This window comes from Pygoscelis adeliae, unplaced genomic scaffold (assembly GCF_000699105.1).
Source record: "Pygoscelis adeliae isolate BGI_AS28 unplaced genomic scaffold, ASM69910v1 Scaffold155, whole genome shotgun sequence".
NCBI lineage: Eukaryota > Metazoa > Chordata > Aves > Sphenisciformes > Spheniscidae > Pygoscelis > Pygoscelis adeliae.
In genome coordinates, this window is record NW_008824932.1 from 407,658 (window position 1) to 420,066 (window position 12,409).

The 12,409-nt window shown below is 38.1% G+C and overlaps 1 protein-coding gene across 1 annotated transcript in view; it reads right to left on the minus strand.

Annotated features, from left to right (window-relative positions):
• Window positions 1–480: 480 nt before the first annotated feature.
• The window catches only part of PIK3CB (phosphatidylinositol-4,5-bisphosphate 3-kinase, catalytic subunit beta), a 63,011-nt gene continuing 51,082 nt past the window's right edge, over window positions 481–12,409 (minus strand). Inside the window, exons 19-23 of the mRNA XM_009325037.1 lie at window positions 5,976–6,143; window positions 5,375–5,498; window positions 4,163–4,308; window positions 2,485–2,617; window positions 481–1,988 (exon numbers count right to left, since the gene is read on the minus strand). Coding sequence (XP_009323312.1) covers window positions 1,851–1,988; window positions 2,485–2,617; window positions 4,163–4,308; window positions 5,375–5,498; window positions 5,976–6,143 — 709 coding nt within the window. The 3' untranslated portion in view covers window positions 481–1,850. The remainder of the gene's footprint in view (window positions 1,989–2,484; window positions 2,618–4,162; window positions 4,309–5,374; window positions 5,499–5,975; window positions 6,144–12,409) is intronic.

Here is a 12,409-nt window from a genome sequence, read left to right on the forward strand (position 1 = left end):
TTCTGGGAAAGGTTACGTCTCCCTCAGCAAGACGACATACCAGAGATGTCCAAGTACTCTGTCTCACAGAAAGATACAACATGTCCAGGAATGGTTACTTATGCAAATTTATATGCTGTGAATTAGCTGAGGATGGAATTACTTTTTTCAGACTTGTCACCTGCAAAGTAGTTTCTTTCTACCCTTCCTCCCATTTGCTTTAAAAATAAAAAAAAATTAAAAAGAATTAAAAAGGGAAACATGGCATACTTTAAATGCCACTATATTATAAAAAAATACAAAAAAACAACCAAACCACAAACCACTTGTTACTTTTACAGTATTCTAGAAGCAGAGGTCTTTTCAGATGGATTAGCCCCAAGGGTGAGGACAAGAGAATCAAACCACTACATAAAACGCTATCCTGGCTCCAGATAGGTTCTTGATCTTTAAAACAAACAACAAAACCCCAAAACAACAACAAAAAATAATCAATCACTCTCAACAAAGTAAAACCACCTTTAATTAAATTCCTACAGAAAACAACATTTCTATGCAAAACAACTGTTTAGTCAAAAAGTAAATATATATGTTTAATTCTCTTTCAAATGTCAACAAGAATTGAGAGCTACCAGTGTTCCTCGGAGAACAAGCAGTAGTTAAAGTCTATCTTGCTGATGTTCAGAAACAGTATGTTACATCTTTTAACCAGCAGTTCCCTATTGCACGTAACAAATTTGCTCTCCATTTAAGCACCTAAAAGCCTGGTACCTCACTAAATAAATTAAAACAAATCCAGTTTCTTCAGCAACCATCTTCAACATATATATCTTGGTAAAGCAACATTACTGCAAGCTTTTAATAAATACAGAAAGAAAATATTAATGACTTCTCATTGGTGTTTTATGGAATGATCTTTTCCCATAAACACTTGTTTTTCCAAACTTTTGGGTTTTTTGGTATGTACGCTCTAAAAATCACTGTGTAGTATATTTAATGAAAATTTTCCATACATAAGTCAGTACATTTGCATGGCACAACTAATTTGAGATATGAATTTCAATGTAAGGCTGTAAGGAGCTTCTTGCTGAACCTGAAACAAATGTGCCTCTTAAGGAGTTGAAAACAAAGCCCAGAGGCCGAGTGGGAGACGATTACCAATGAGGGATTCTCAGACATGTTTGCAATTGGCCTAACTTTCCTCTTACTGAAGGGCTTCTGTGTGTGTTATATCAGGGGAACAAAACCGTGCAACCCTGAACATCTGGATGCTGCACCATTTTCAAAGGTCTCTCCCCCGCCCCCCATCTTACAAATACCTACTCTTCTTTCGGCAGCAGTGTAAGACATTAAGCAGCTCCCTGTAGTACAATGATACTGTGGTTGCTATTTACAGTAGAATTAATGCATCTGTGCCAGTAGGGCAGAGTTCATATGAAAAATATACACAATATGGTCATTTTTAGCTGGATTAGGATATAAAAAAAAATTTACTCTTCAAGTCCCAACTTTAAACAAAGAACAGTTCTGTCAGAGGTCTTCAAACCTCCTGAGTATGTTAGAGTACATTACCCTAACGTATAAAAACAAGTATTTACACCTCCATAAAGTACCAAAGAATTTTTTAAAATGCCTAGTAGCTCTCAGCGTGCAAAGTCAGCAGGAACTGATTATCCAGGATGTTCACTATTTGTAGAGACAGTCTTGGAATAAAGCATTCAGAAGCAGAGTGCAAAAGACTCAGGAATTATTTCAGCCCATTCCTTTTTGTTGTTGTTTTGTTTTCTTTCTTATTTTAAATAAGTTTTGTTGGTCCCCTTTAAAAACACTTATCAAGGTAACATTCAGCTTAGTGCAAATGCAAAAATCTTCTAGGATCTGTAATCTTTTCGAACAGTGTGAGCCATCCAGTTCACTTTAGTAGTCCAACTTTCCCGGAGTGCTTCATCAAACTTTTGCTTAAATTGTTTTAGTGCTTCTTCCTCACTCTTCCCCAAGGCGAGAGAGTCCTAAGATGACAGGAAAACAAGCACTGATAGGAATTTTAAAAACCACAATTAAGGCCTCCTTCACTTTTTAATACAAAACACATTCTGTTTTTTTCTGTTTTGACACTTTTTCACCTATTATTCATTGAGCAATGCATCAGTGGTATTTTCTGGGTTTAAAGATAAAACTAAAGGAGAATTAAGCAAATAATTTTCACCTTTACAGGTCTATGCTTGTGCATGAGCCAAGACATAAAACACCCCTGAAATGACTATATACAAGATGCAGGGGTGCTGAACTCATAGAATGGTTGGGAGGAACATATATTCATAGTTTCCTTTGACCGCTAGGACTGACTACAGACCTCGTTCTATATAGCTGAAAAAGCAAGCTTTGAGAACTATATGGAAATTCTGAGAGAAGTGGAAAACTTAAATTAAAATGTATTCATCTTGGAATCAAAATTCACGTACTGGAGAAACACTAAGTCCTGCTGAGCTGTAAATCTTACTTTACCTTGAGATACTGGATGTCCTTGACAGAGGTTAGCTCTGGAAGCCCTGCAGTTAACATCAGTGCAAAGAGTGTAATAAATAGGTTTCCGTGTTTTCGCAGAATCAAGTATGCTTCTTCACAATACTGGCGGAACCTTCATGTTCAACCACAAAACACATGCAATGAAGACAACACGTGAGAACTTACACAGTTGGCAAAGATATGTAACGATTTCCAAAAATTGTTATCTGGCCTAACACACGTTATCGTAGGAACACAGTAACAGAAAGGACAACAGAGATGTCTACAGGACCTCCAATGCATTCCCACAAAAATATCCCATGCCTCTCCTACTAGCCCTTAAAACATTGGTACAAAAGACGAAAAGCTTTAAAGAAAGTGCTGTTCTTCAGGAAGAGCAAAAAATGCCAAAAGCTAATGCCAGTGTCCCATCTCCCTGAGAATTTGTTAGGTGAAATGCCCTAATGACCCTATATAGCGGACCTACAGTGGAAAAACAAACGCTCTGTAGCAGTCCCTACCAATCCAGCCTGTCTCGGTAAGGTAATTCCTTCCTGCAAACATGGTCAAAACTGAACCAACTGCCAGATCTGGCATAAAGACCCATCATGCAGACAGCTGAGAACTTGCTCAACATCCCCAAGTGTGCCACTGCCCAGTGTCTAATCTGTGAATTTCCACAGGAAGCGGGAAGACCCCTTCAGACTAAGACCAAAAGTTACACTTCAAAGAATAAATTCTCTCTTGAGGCATTTTTCAAGTGAAAGTGGAATCCTACTGCCATTTAAAGTGCTCCATATTCCACAGCTCTTGCAATAGCACAGTCACCTAATAGCCTTTACTTCATGGTTTTAAAAATGGAGCTACAGGTTGATTTGCTCACTCTCCAGGGCAGACATGGGTCACTGGCAGTTGTTTTACATTCATTACATCACACCATTACAAATATGTACAGCTTCTTCTACCAGAAGTAGCCATAAGATTTCTCGTGCCATACCCAAGTACTTAATTTCACATCTCTGTCAATAAATTCTTCCTGTGAAAACTGACAGCAAACTGAGAGCGAAACATCCAGCATGACCCTCGTGTCAATTGGTAAGAATGATACAGAAGGGGAAGAAGAAAAATCTGCCTCAACAAGTGGGATCACACAGGGTAGTTCTCCTTTGTCACATGCTTTTTTGTTCCATTGTAGCCCTCTAACCCAAGATGGGAAGGGGCATGCAAAAGTGTTGGATTATGAGCACGACTGTATATGCCTAAGCATCCAAGGCCAGGATTGATTAGCACACTGAATGTGCATTGATGGACAGAAAGGGCAAAAGGGAGCCTGCTTTTAAGTCCAGTGCTTCATCTCGCTTGAACAATAGTCTGTGGAATCCCTCCCAGTGCCCAGTGCTGCTGAAGGTAAAAAAAGGTGAGCCCAGGAGAATCTGCCATCTCCTGCTGGAGGAGATAAAAAGGAACTGTTATCTTTCCACCGCAGAGCTGCAGTTTCTGATGTATGAAGTAATTTGTTAGCTCAGGTAGAGAAGTAGATAGTATTGTAAATGCATGTTGGCACATGTCCACACAAGTACAAATGAGCAAACCAAACCCAGGAAAGTTCCTGGTGTGCTGGAAATTACCACCAGAGATCATCTCAGTTACAAAAGGAAGAGATCAAAATAATACTCACCGACCAAATTTTTCAGTGTTCCCGGTTTTTCCTTGTTGAATAACATGAATGAAATCATAGGTGAGTATGAAAGGTACCCGTTCCCTTTTAATTCCAAACTTGGACTTGAAGTTTCCAAGAATATGCCCAAAATCTATATGAAAGAGCTAAAAAAACAGACGTGAAAATTAATTTATCTGGCGAAATATTTCACTTTTCTAATATCTCTACTGGATGCTGGTATCAAGAACAGTTAACTCATAATGCTACTCTCCATAGCCCATGGTTTCAACCCTTTGGGAGTATTTAGTTTTAAGACGTTTCAAGATGTATTTGAAGTCAGCGATAACATCCATGCTTTTACGAGCGACCACTGCTACAAATCAGTGTGCAAAAGATTGATATTATCTTTTGTGTCTGCCAAGAGACATCTTGTTGGTAAGATCAGATAGAAAAATGAGCCCAATGATGAGCCTGTGAGGCTCAACATCATCGTATCCAAGGGCTTCCTACATAAAATCAGGAGCAAAGCTAGTAGAACTTACATTCATCTCAAGGAACCCGTGACAGTTCTCCCATTTTAGAATCAAAGATAAGGGCATTTCAGCTTTCTCCTAGTAGGTAAAAACTTAAAAGAATACTGCAAATGTCTATAAAACTCTCACTTTTATAACCCTGGCTAGTTTTATAGGCAGAATAATTTAAATAAAATCAGACAAGTTACAGTAGAAAGTAATAATTAAACAGAAAAATAAATTTCTAAGGTTTTACCTAGGTTCTAGGTTTGGAGACTTATAGTCACAGCATTATGCTGGTACTGAGTTCCATATGGAAAATTTCTGCAGAGGTGGGCTGTAAACACTAACTTCAGGAAGACTACACTGCTCAAAAATGCAATTCGTGTATATTTAAGGATGGTCTTTTGCAAGATACTCTATGACTACTTTTATTCAATGAATCTGAACCGTTAACAGGCCTTCTGGATGTTCTGAAAAAGTTCTATAGAACAGCCTCACTTGATATAGAATTACTTACTAAACAGGCATTAGTCAGTCCCTCCACTAGTCTTGCATTTCCTTTCTTTGAAGATCTCTTCAATTCTCAGTAAGCCGACATCAGTTCTAACAATGCAGGGATTTAATTTTACTGATACACTAAATAAATTAGAAGTTCTCACGATAATTCTTGCACAACAGAGGTACCGTAGTTATTCTGCCTACATGAGATTTTTACCTGACCGTTTTTTCTGACCATGATGTTGTCACTGTGTCTGTCACCAATCCCCAATACGTAAGTAGCTACACAGTAGCCAGCACAAGACAGAGTAAATTCTTCAATGGCTCGATCCAAGTCATCTCTAAAAACACAGAGACAAATAACATTAGTGCACACTACTGGTAATTCATGTCATGCGTTGACCTCAAAGAGGATTTTTGCTTGTTTAAACCAGAAGCCCATTAGGATGATGTAAAACTAGACTTATTTGAGAGAAAATACTGCAAAATGTAGCTACGGAGAATAGGAGAAATGCAAATATTATGAAACGCAACAACATCAAGACTTGAGACCCATATAGTTTTCTTGGGTTTGTTTTGTCAAATCTAGTATAACTTACTCAACAACATGCAGTCAAAATGCTGCAAATGCCAGAATTTCAGCGGGATCATTGTTTGGATTCCAAGGGCACCGTGAATCTGAGTCAGAATTTTACATACTAGAAAAATAAGTAGTAACAAACCTGCCAGAGCAGCCACAGATTCCTCAATATTGAAATAGAAACTTACAGGAGTTTTGTAGCCCTCACTATAGATGAGAAAGTAACTGTAGAAATTACCCTAAATTGTATTCCTTCAGCCAGTTTAAGAGAGCATCTTTGTTGAAGGCAGCAGCAGCAGCAACATTGCTACTATTTAACTGAATGTCAGCAATGGTTTCTGAACTAGAAACAGCCTCAATAAGGCCAGAGTGATCGCCAGTTGCTAAACAGCCGTACGGCAATATCCTGAAACAAAACACAGATTCACGTTAAAAACAAAAATAGTAAGAAAGTTTCTTTAGTGTATCAATATTTTGAGGGCTGAATACTCACGCTAACTTGAACATTAAACTCTCAAAGGTTAACATACAGATGTTGCTTGCAAAGTTAAAATACCAGCAATACATTTAAAACATTGATTTTTTCCTATTACGTACATATACGTAAAAAAAAAAAAATTGTAAGCAACCCTAATTTTCCCCTTTTACTAGGGAACACAATTACTTGTAATTTTATAGGCGAAACCATAGAGGGAGCCCTTTATTTTCATTTGTTAACTTACTGACTAGACAGTAAGTTACACTTGCGTTCATTCTAGACTAAATTATTTGTGTAGATGGAAAAGAGGATCTTATCCTTTTTCCCCATTCTATTTCAACTTAAAAAGCTAGAAATCCTTTTAAAGATAAACGTAAAATAATATTTTCCAATTCTTACTAATTTTAAGCATAGAAACCTAATGAAAAACAGGAATACATCTTTTAACCTGCCTGATATGTAAGAATATTCCTGTGTGTTCATATACTATGCCTAGTAAAAATATCTACAACAATATCATTGCATTAAAATAAGACACAGATAAAGATATGAATCACGGAGATACGTGTCTAAATAGGGAAGTGTGTTTTTCCAAAACGTTTCCTCACTCCAGATGCTTAAAATGCTAAATGGAATGGCAACTTAGATGGGAGCTCAATACAGGCAATGGGAACTTAAAGCAAACTCTTCAAAGGCAGTGCATCACAAATCGAGGTGTCTACTCTCACGCCAGGCATCTCAGGTCAAGCATATGATCTCAGTTCTGGTCGTGGATCCATGTATAAAAGAATGGATGCCCATGCAAATCTAACTGCAGTACACAAGCTATAAGCTAGCGCTCACTACCTTACAAAGCTGTATAAAAATTGCAGGACATACTAAAATTCGTGTGTGTGCGTGTATGTATAGAGAGCGAGCGAAGGAAAAAGAACTGCTAGTGGAGTTGTCATTGGTATTTATGTATAAAACAGATATTAAGTTTGATTGCTACAAAGCAGAACCACATCTCTTAACTGACACAGCCTATTATCCCAAGCCATAGAAGAAAAATATGCCAAAACTTTTTGGCATAACAGCTATTAGACAACTGAACTGAAGCGGCGCAAGTACTAATAACTATATAGTTAGGGATTCTTCTCTACTGGCAACAAAGCGAACTGAAAACCAGATTCAACAGGGTATTTAGAGAACACCCAACTTCGAAACAAAAAAAGAAGTGCAGATTTGGAACCTTCTTCCCGTTTCTACTCTATTTCCCAATTAAAAACCCCAACTCTCTAGACCAGGGGGTTCTCGCAATGAACAGAAGGGTATCTGTAATTACCGAACACCAGCATTCATGATACAAGGAAGCACTGCCCATCCTTATCACGACACGACAAATGTAAGCCAAATATTGCCAGGTTAAAGTGCACGCTGGCCTTCTTCCATGGCATTTCAACCCACCCTACTTGCAGCTTAACTGGGCACATGTCCAACAACTTCCCCTTCAAAAGCAAGCAATGATGAAAGCCTTCAGCCCCTTGAGGACTGTGTGCTTACAACTGGAGGAAAAAACATCCTTGTCAGAAAGACAGTTTGACAGGAGTCAAGTTAGGGACAAATCCTCTGGGCCCTTTCCATCTCATCCTGGTCTTTCTGACTTCAACATCTGTCAGCAGGATATGCTCCCTGCTTTTTAATGCCAGTAAAGACCACAGACAGATGAATACAGCAATCCTGGGCAGGACAGAAAGTTTCCTTCTTCACTCCATTTAATACTGTTCTTTATTTCAAGAGTTTAGTTCTCCAAAGCAGTATCTTTCCAAATACAACACCGAGTTCTGGTAATTTATCAACACATTCTCTGTAGCTTCAGGTCCAATGGTTTAAAAATAATTATATTCTTTAGACTTGTAACAAATAAATTTTTCAGTATGTTTGTGAACTCTGATTTCATTCATACACAGCCACTTAACATCAGACTTTGCACACATTAAGGGAGGTGAAAATGAAACTCACTATAAATAGGCAGTGAAATGAAAAAGCAGTTTGGAGAACTCCCTCTACCTGTCCAAAAAGTAACTAAGCACTAAATACTTTTATGACAATTTACCACAGCAAAGGTCACTCAACATAGACCGAACTCCTGAAACTTAGGATTTTCTGTTGCACTGTTACTTTACTAATTTCTCCTTTAACACAACTTCAATGCTGTACTATAGGTAAAGCAGTGGAAATACTTTTTGATGCAAGGATTACTCTCCTAAGTGATGCAACACTGCAGACCCCACAGCATGCTTGGGAAGACATGTTATGCTCCTCTGCTGTGACATGTATCTGTAATATTTAAACATTCCTCATAGAAATAATAGAAAGTTATGTCATCTACTATGAGTATGCCCATACATGACTTCAGACACAGAATTTTTTAAAGCAAAGTAACTTGAATAGTTGTAACTTTTCAGGGGGTTTGAACCTCTGAAAGTTTCATTTTGTCACTCTGCAGATGCAACCTCAATATAAATACCATTTAACTGACTAAGTTTGTTCTGTAATTGCCCATATTTAAAGAACAAGAAACAACTAGAGATAAACTACAGAGGGAACTGAGGAAGTTTAGCTGCATATGCTTACTAATGTCTTAGGCCAACTATTTCCTGCTCAATTTTCAGGTAATAGTTTGTCTTAGAAATGAATAAGTAGCTTTTTTTTTTTTTTTAAAGTATGGGGATTAAAGAATATGCTTTTTCGGTTTTCTAATTTCTCTCTGGTACTCAACTGACTGATGTCTAAGGCAAACTAACTCTGAGCCAGACTTCTCTAAATGACAGAGCAGTGCTCGTCTGGGGTGATGGTCTTTGCTGTCTAACGGTTGGGTCTGTACTGAGAAGCAGATGCAATTTACCTCTGAAGTTTTATTTGGTTGTGCACTCCACAGTCCATCCAGTGATAGCCCAGGATGAAGGGCCTACCGGAGCACACTGTTGCATCCTGCAGCGTACAGGTACTTCCTTTTCTGATACAAACCCTGGTCTTGTTCTGGTATTTAGTCAGAATGCACACACAGGAACCTCGACAACAGAACACACTATGTGTGAAAGAGACCAGTTTACCCAGGAGACAAATTAGTCGACAGTTAAAAAACAAACCAACAACCAACCAACCTACCTTTCTCCTTCTTCAGCTTTGGAGTTCTCAAAACCAATATATATTTGGTGTTCCTCTCCAGAGCTGAGAAATCCCACTGGGAATATCGTGCTTGCTTTAGACGTGGACTGGGCTAAGATTTCATTTTAAATTGCTACTAAATAACTGACTGCAGATTGCAGTGCAATTATAAGGAAACTGATCCTATCCCAAACTCCTCGACGGCAGCATATTGGTTGCCTTTTGATCCATGCTTCATAGAAGCTGTACGATTTGCTTGTGGCGAGAGATTATTGGTTGAAAGAGAGGGGCAAACAGCAAATGCTTCTGCTCTTACACTAGTGAAACAAGTGAGAAGCCCTGCTTTTACTTGAATGGAGTTACCAGACTTTCTGCAGTGGAAAAAAGTTGAAAAGCACAAAATCCATTATGCATCCACAAAAGGAAAAAGGGAAGCAGCAGCTTCAGGGAAACTAAAGCCTCAAAGGATGATACAGGGCAAGAAGAAAAGCCTCCACTCATTGGTATGGACGTATGAAGTTGTATTTTTCAGGAAAGCAGATCTATTTGACACTGCTTTTTCGCCTGACGCCATGCCTCTTACCCAAGCAAAAAGAAGCAAGCCAACAAGTCTGGACTCATGAACAGGGCAACAGAACTCATTAGCACTACTGTTAATTCATAGATTTTGGAGTTGCCTCTTCTTGAGAGGCATGTAGACTGTAAACGTGGAGATCACAAAGCCTTATCCTCTTAGCTGCATCCTCATGCTCCAGGCGTTCCAAGTGCTGCTTTGTCCAATTCTGTTTTCAATTAAGGCCATTTCGGAACCTTCCCTTGGCAACTGCCTGGTTAATCTCTCTTTGATAGACACAGAATTGTAACCCTGCCTCAATCCCAGAATTTTATTTTATAATCATAACTACAAGAGGATGAATGGAAGGAAGATGTTCCCAGTTAAGTAAATAAATGGAAGAGGCCAATTATAGAACTTCAATTCTCACTAGGAATTTCCCCTTTCTACTTCTTTTCTTCTGAGAGTTTTAAGAAAAATCTTGGCCATCAAAGACACTTTTTGATTTTCCTTTGTTGAGTTTAAAAAAAATGCCTTAGTCAGGAAAAGCATATTTGATGACTCCCAATCACTATTCCTGTTTGCTAGGCACGGTGTGTGGCCCAGGCTGGAACCACAAACTAAGCTTCTGGGAAGGCAGCAACCAAAGAATGCCTCATCTGGGATTCCACAGCTGCCAGAGGTTGTCCTTGCCCCTAAATGCTCGATTAGTCTCCTCACAGTCTATTTATAATGACATAAATTATCTAAAGTTTCCTCAAATCAGTGTTCAACTTAACGGACACTCAGCTACTGCATCGCAAACATACACTTCCAGAAACAATTTATTATTCACATTCCTACTTTATCCCATACTTCACTCAAAAGAATCTTTCAATAAGTAGCATGAGCAACAAGTTTATGATTTTACTTATCTGTGCATGCTCATGTTAACTGCCTTATGAAGCTCACACTATTATGCCTGAACCACAAAAAATTTGAAATGAGCTCAAAGAGTCTAAATTAAGTATTTCAAGTAATACTTAAATAAGTACTTCTAGCCGTATAAACAACACTTAAACACAAAGGATTATAGCTCTTTCACAGGCATAAAAAACTGAATTTATGGCCTCCAAATGGTTTATAATAATGTGACACACAGTATCTTCTTTAGAACTATTTTTCTAAAAAGAAATTAGAATTTGAGAATTACATTAGCTAAAACTGGTACATAGATTTGGCTGGAAAAGTTCCCCATGTACTAGAGGGTTGTACGATAACATTGAACAATGCTGATACTGTTTCTCTTTGAAATACTCTAGTATTCCCACAATGAAGTCATGCTTATCTTAGCAAGTATATGAAGGTAAGAAAGCTACTTTGCAAGAGACTTTGCAAGATACAAAGGTATTTCTGGTCTGAAAAATGTTTTATGACATCCAAATAGTGTTTTAGCAAGAAAAGAATGCAAAGTGGGCCTTCAGAATGTAGGCTGAAGATGTTCACAATGACCGCAAGTCTTTGGGTATAAACAGTGATAAGAGGACTGCTCACAGCAGGAAGAAAAAGTGGCTACTACAAAAAATAGTTGAGTTCGTTGCTACTTACACAACTGATGAAAAAGTGACTGGCTTACACGGGAGGAGACATTGCCCTAGAGACTTGACTAATGAACTAGTAAATAAATGGAAATCCCACAACCCTCCTCATCATTCTGAACAAGTTTTCCAAATGCTAGACACTCCTGTTTTCATGGTATCTTGGAAAGGTTTATTACTTCATTTTTAGAAAAGTGGCTTTGCAGGAGCAGCAGAGCAAATGAGAAGATTCTTCTCAAATGGAGTATTTCTGCCCTAACAGAATACTTAAATTATGAGTTTTCATTTCTACTGTAAGCTTACAACCTCACAAAACCTGCCCAAAGGAAGCAGAAATGGAAGCTTTAGCATGAAATCTGGGTGAGTTCAATAACATAAAAACCTCTTTAGTACTTTAGTACAAATGCACTAGAATATTATGCTTTTTCTCCGCTGACTTTACAATGGCTGAGTTAGAACTACTTCATTGAAATAGCATTGAAAAGTGAAATTTTAAGGAAGCTGCAACATATTTTTTTCCCAATATAGTAGTGGTTCTAAATATACCACCTCTCCTGTTAACCTCATCTTACTATAGAATCGTGTCTTACTCTTGAATGACTATCCACTAGTTATCATGATTCAAAAATACAACTGAAAACATTCAGTAACTGAGATTAGCAGGTGGTAAGCATAGAACAGATGGAGGTACTTTTTCTTACATACATACTTAAATAATAAAAGTCTTGCACCGTAGGATGCTGACAAGGCTAAGAATATAAAAATTCCCATACAGACTCCAGTGATAATCCACTTGTCATGAACCTCCAGGCAGAGTATGTAGTAGTCCACCCACCCAGACTGTAACTTCCTAACTCAAGAGGCAAGAATACTATGGGAGTCAGACTCAAAAGCCTTGCTAAAGTCAAGGTAAG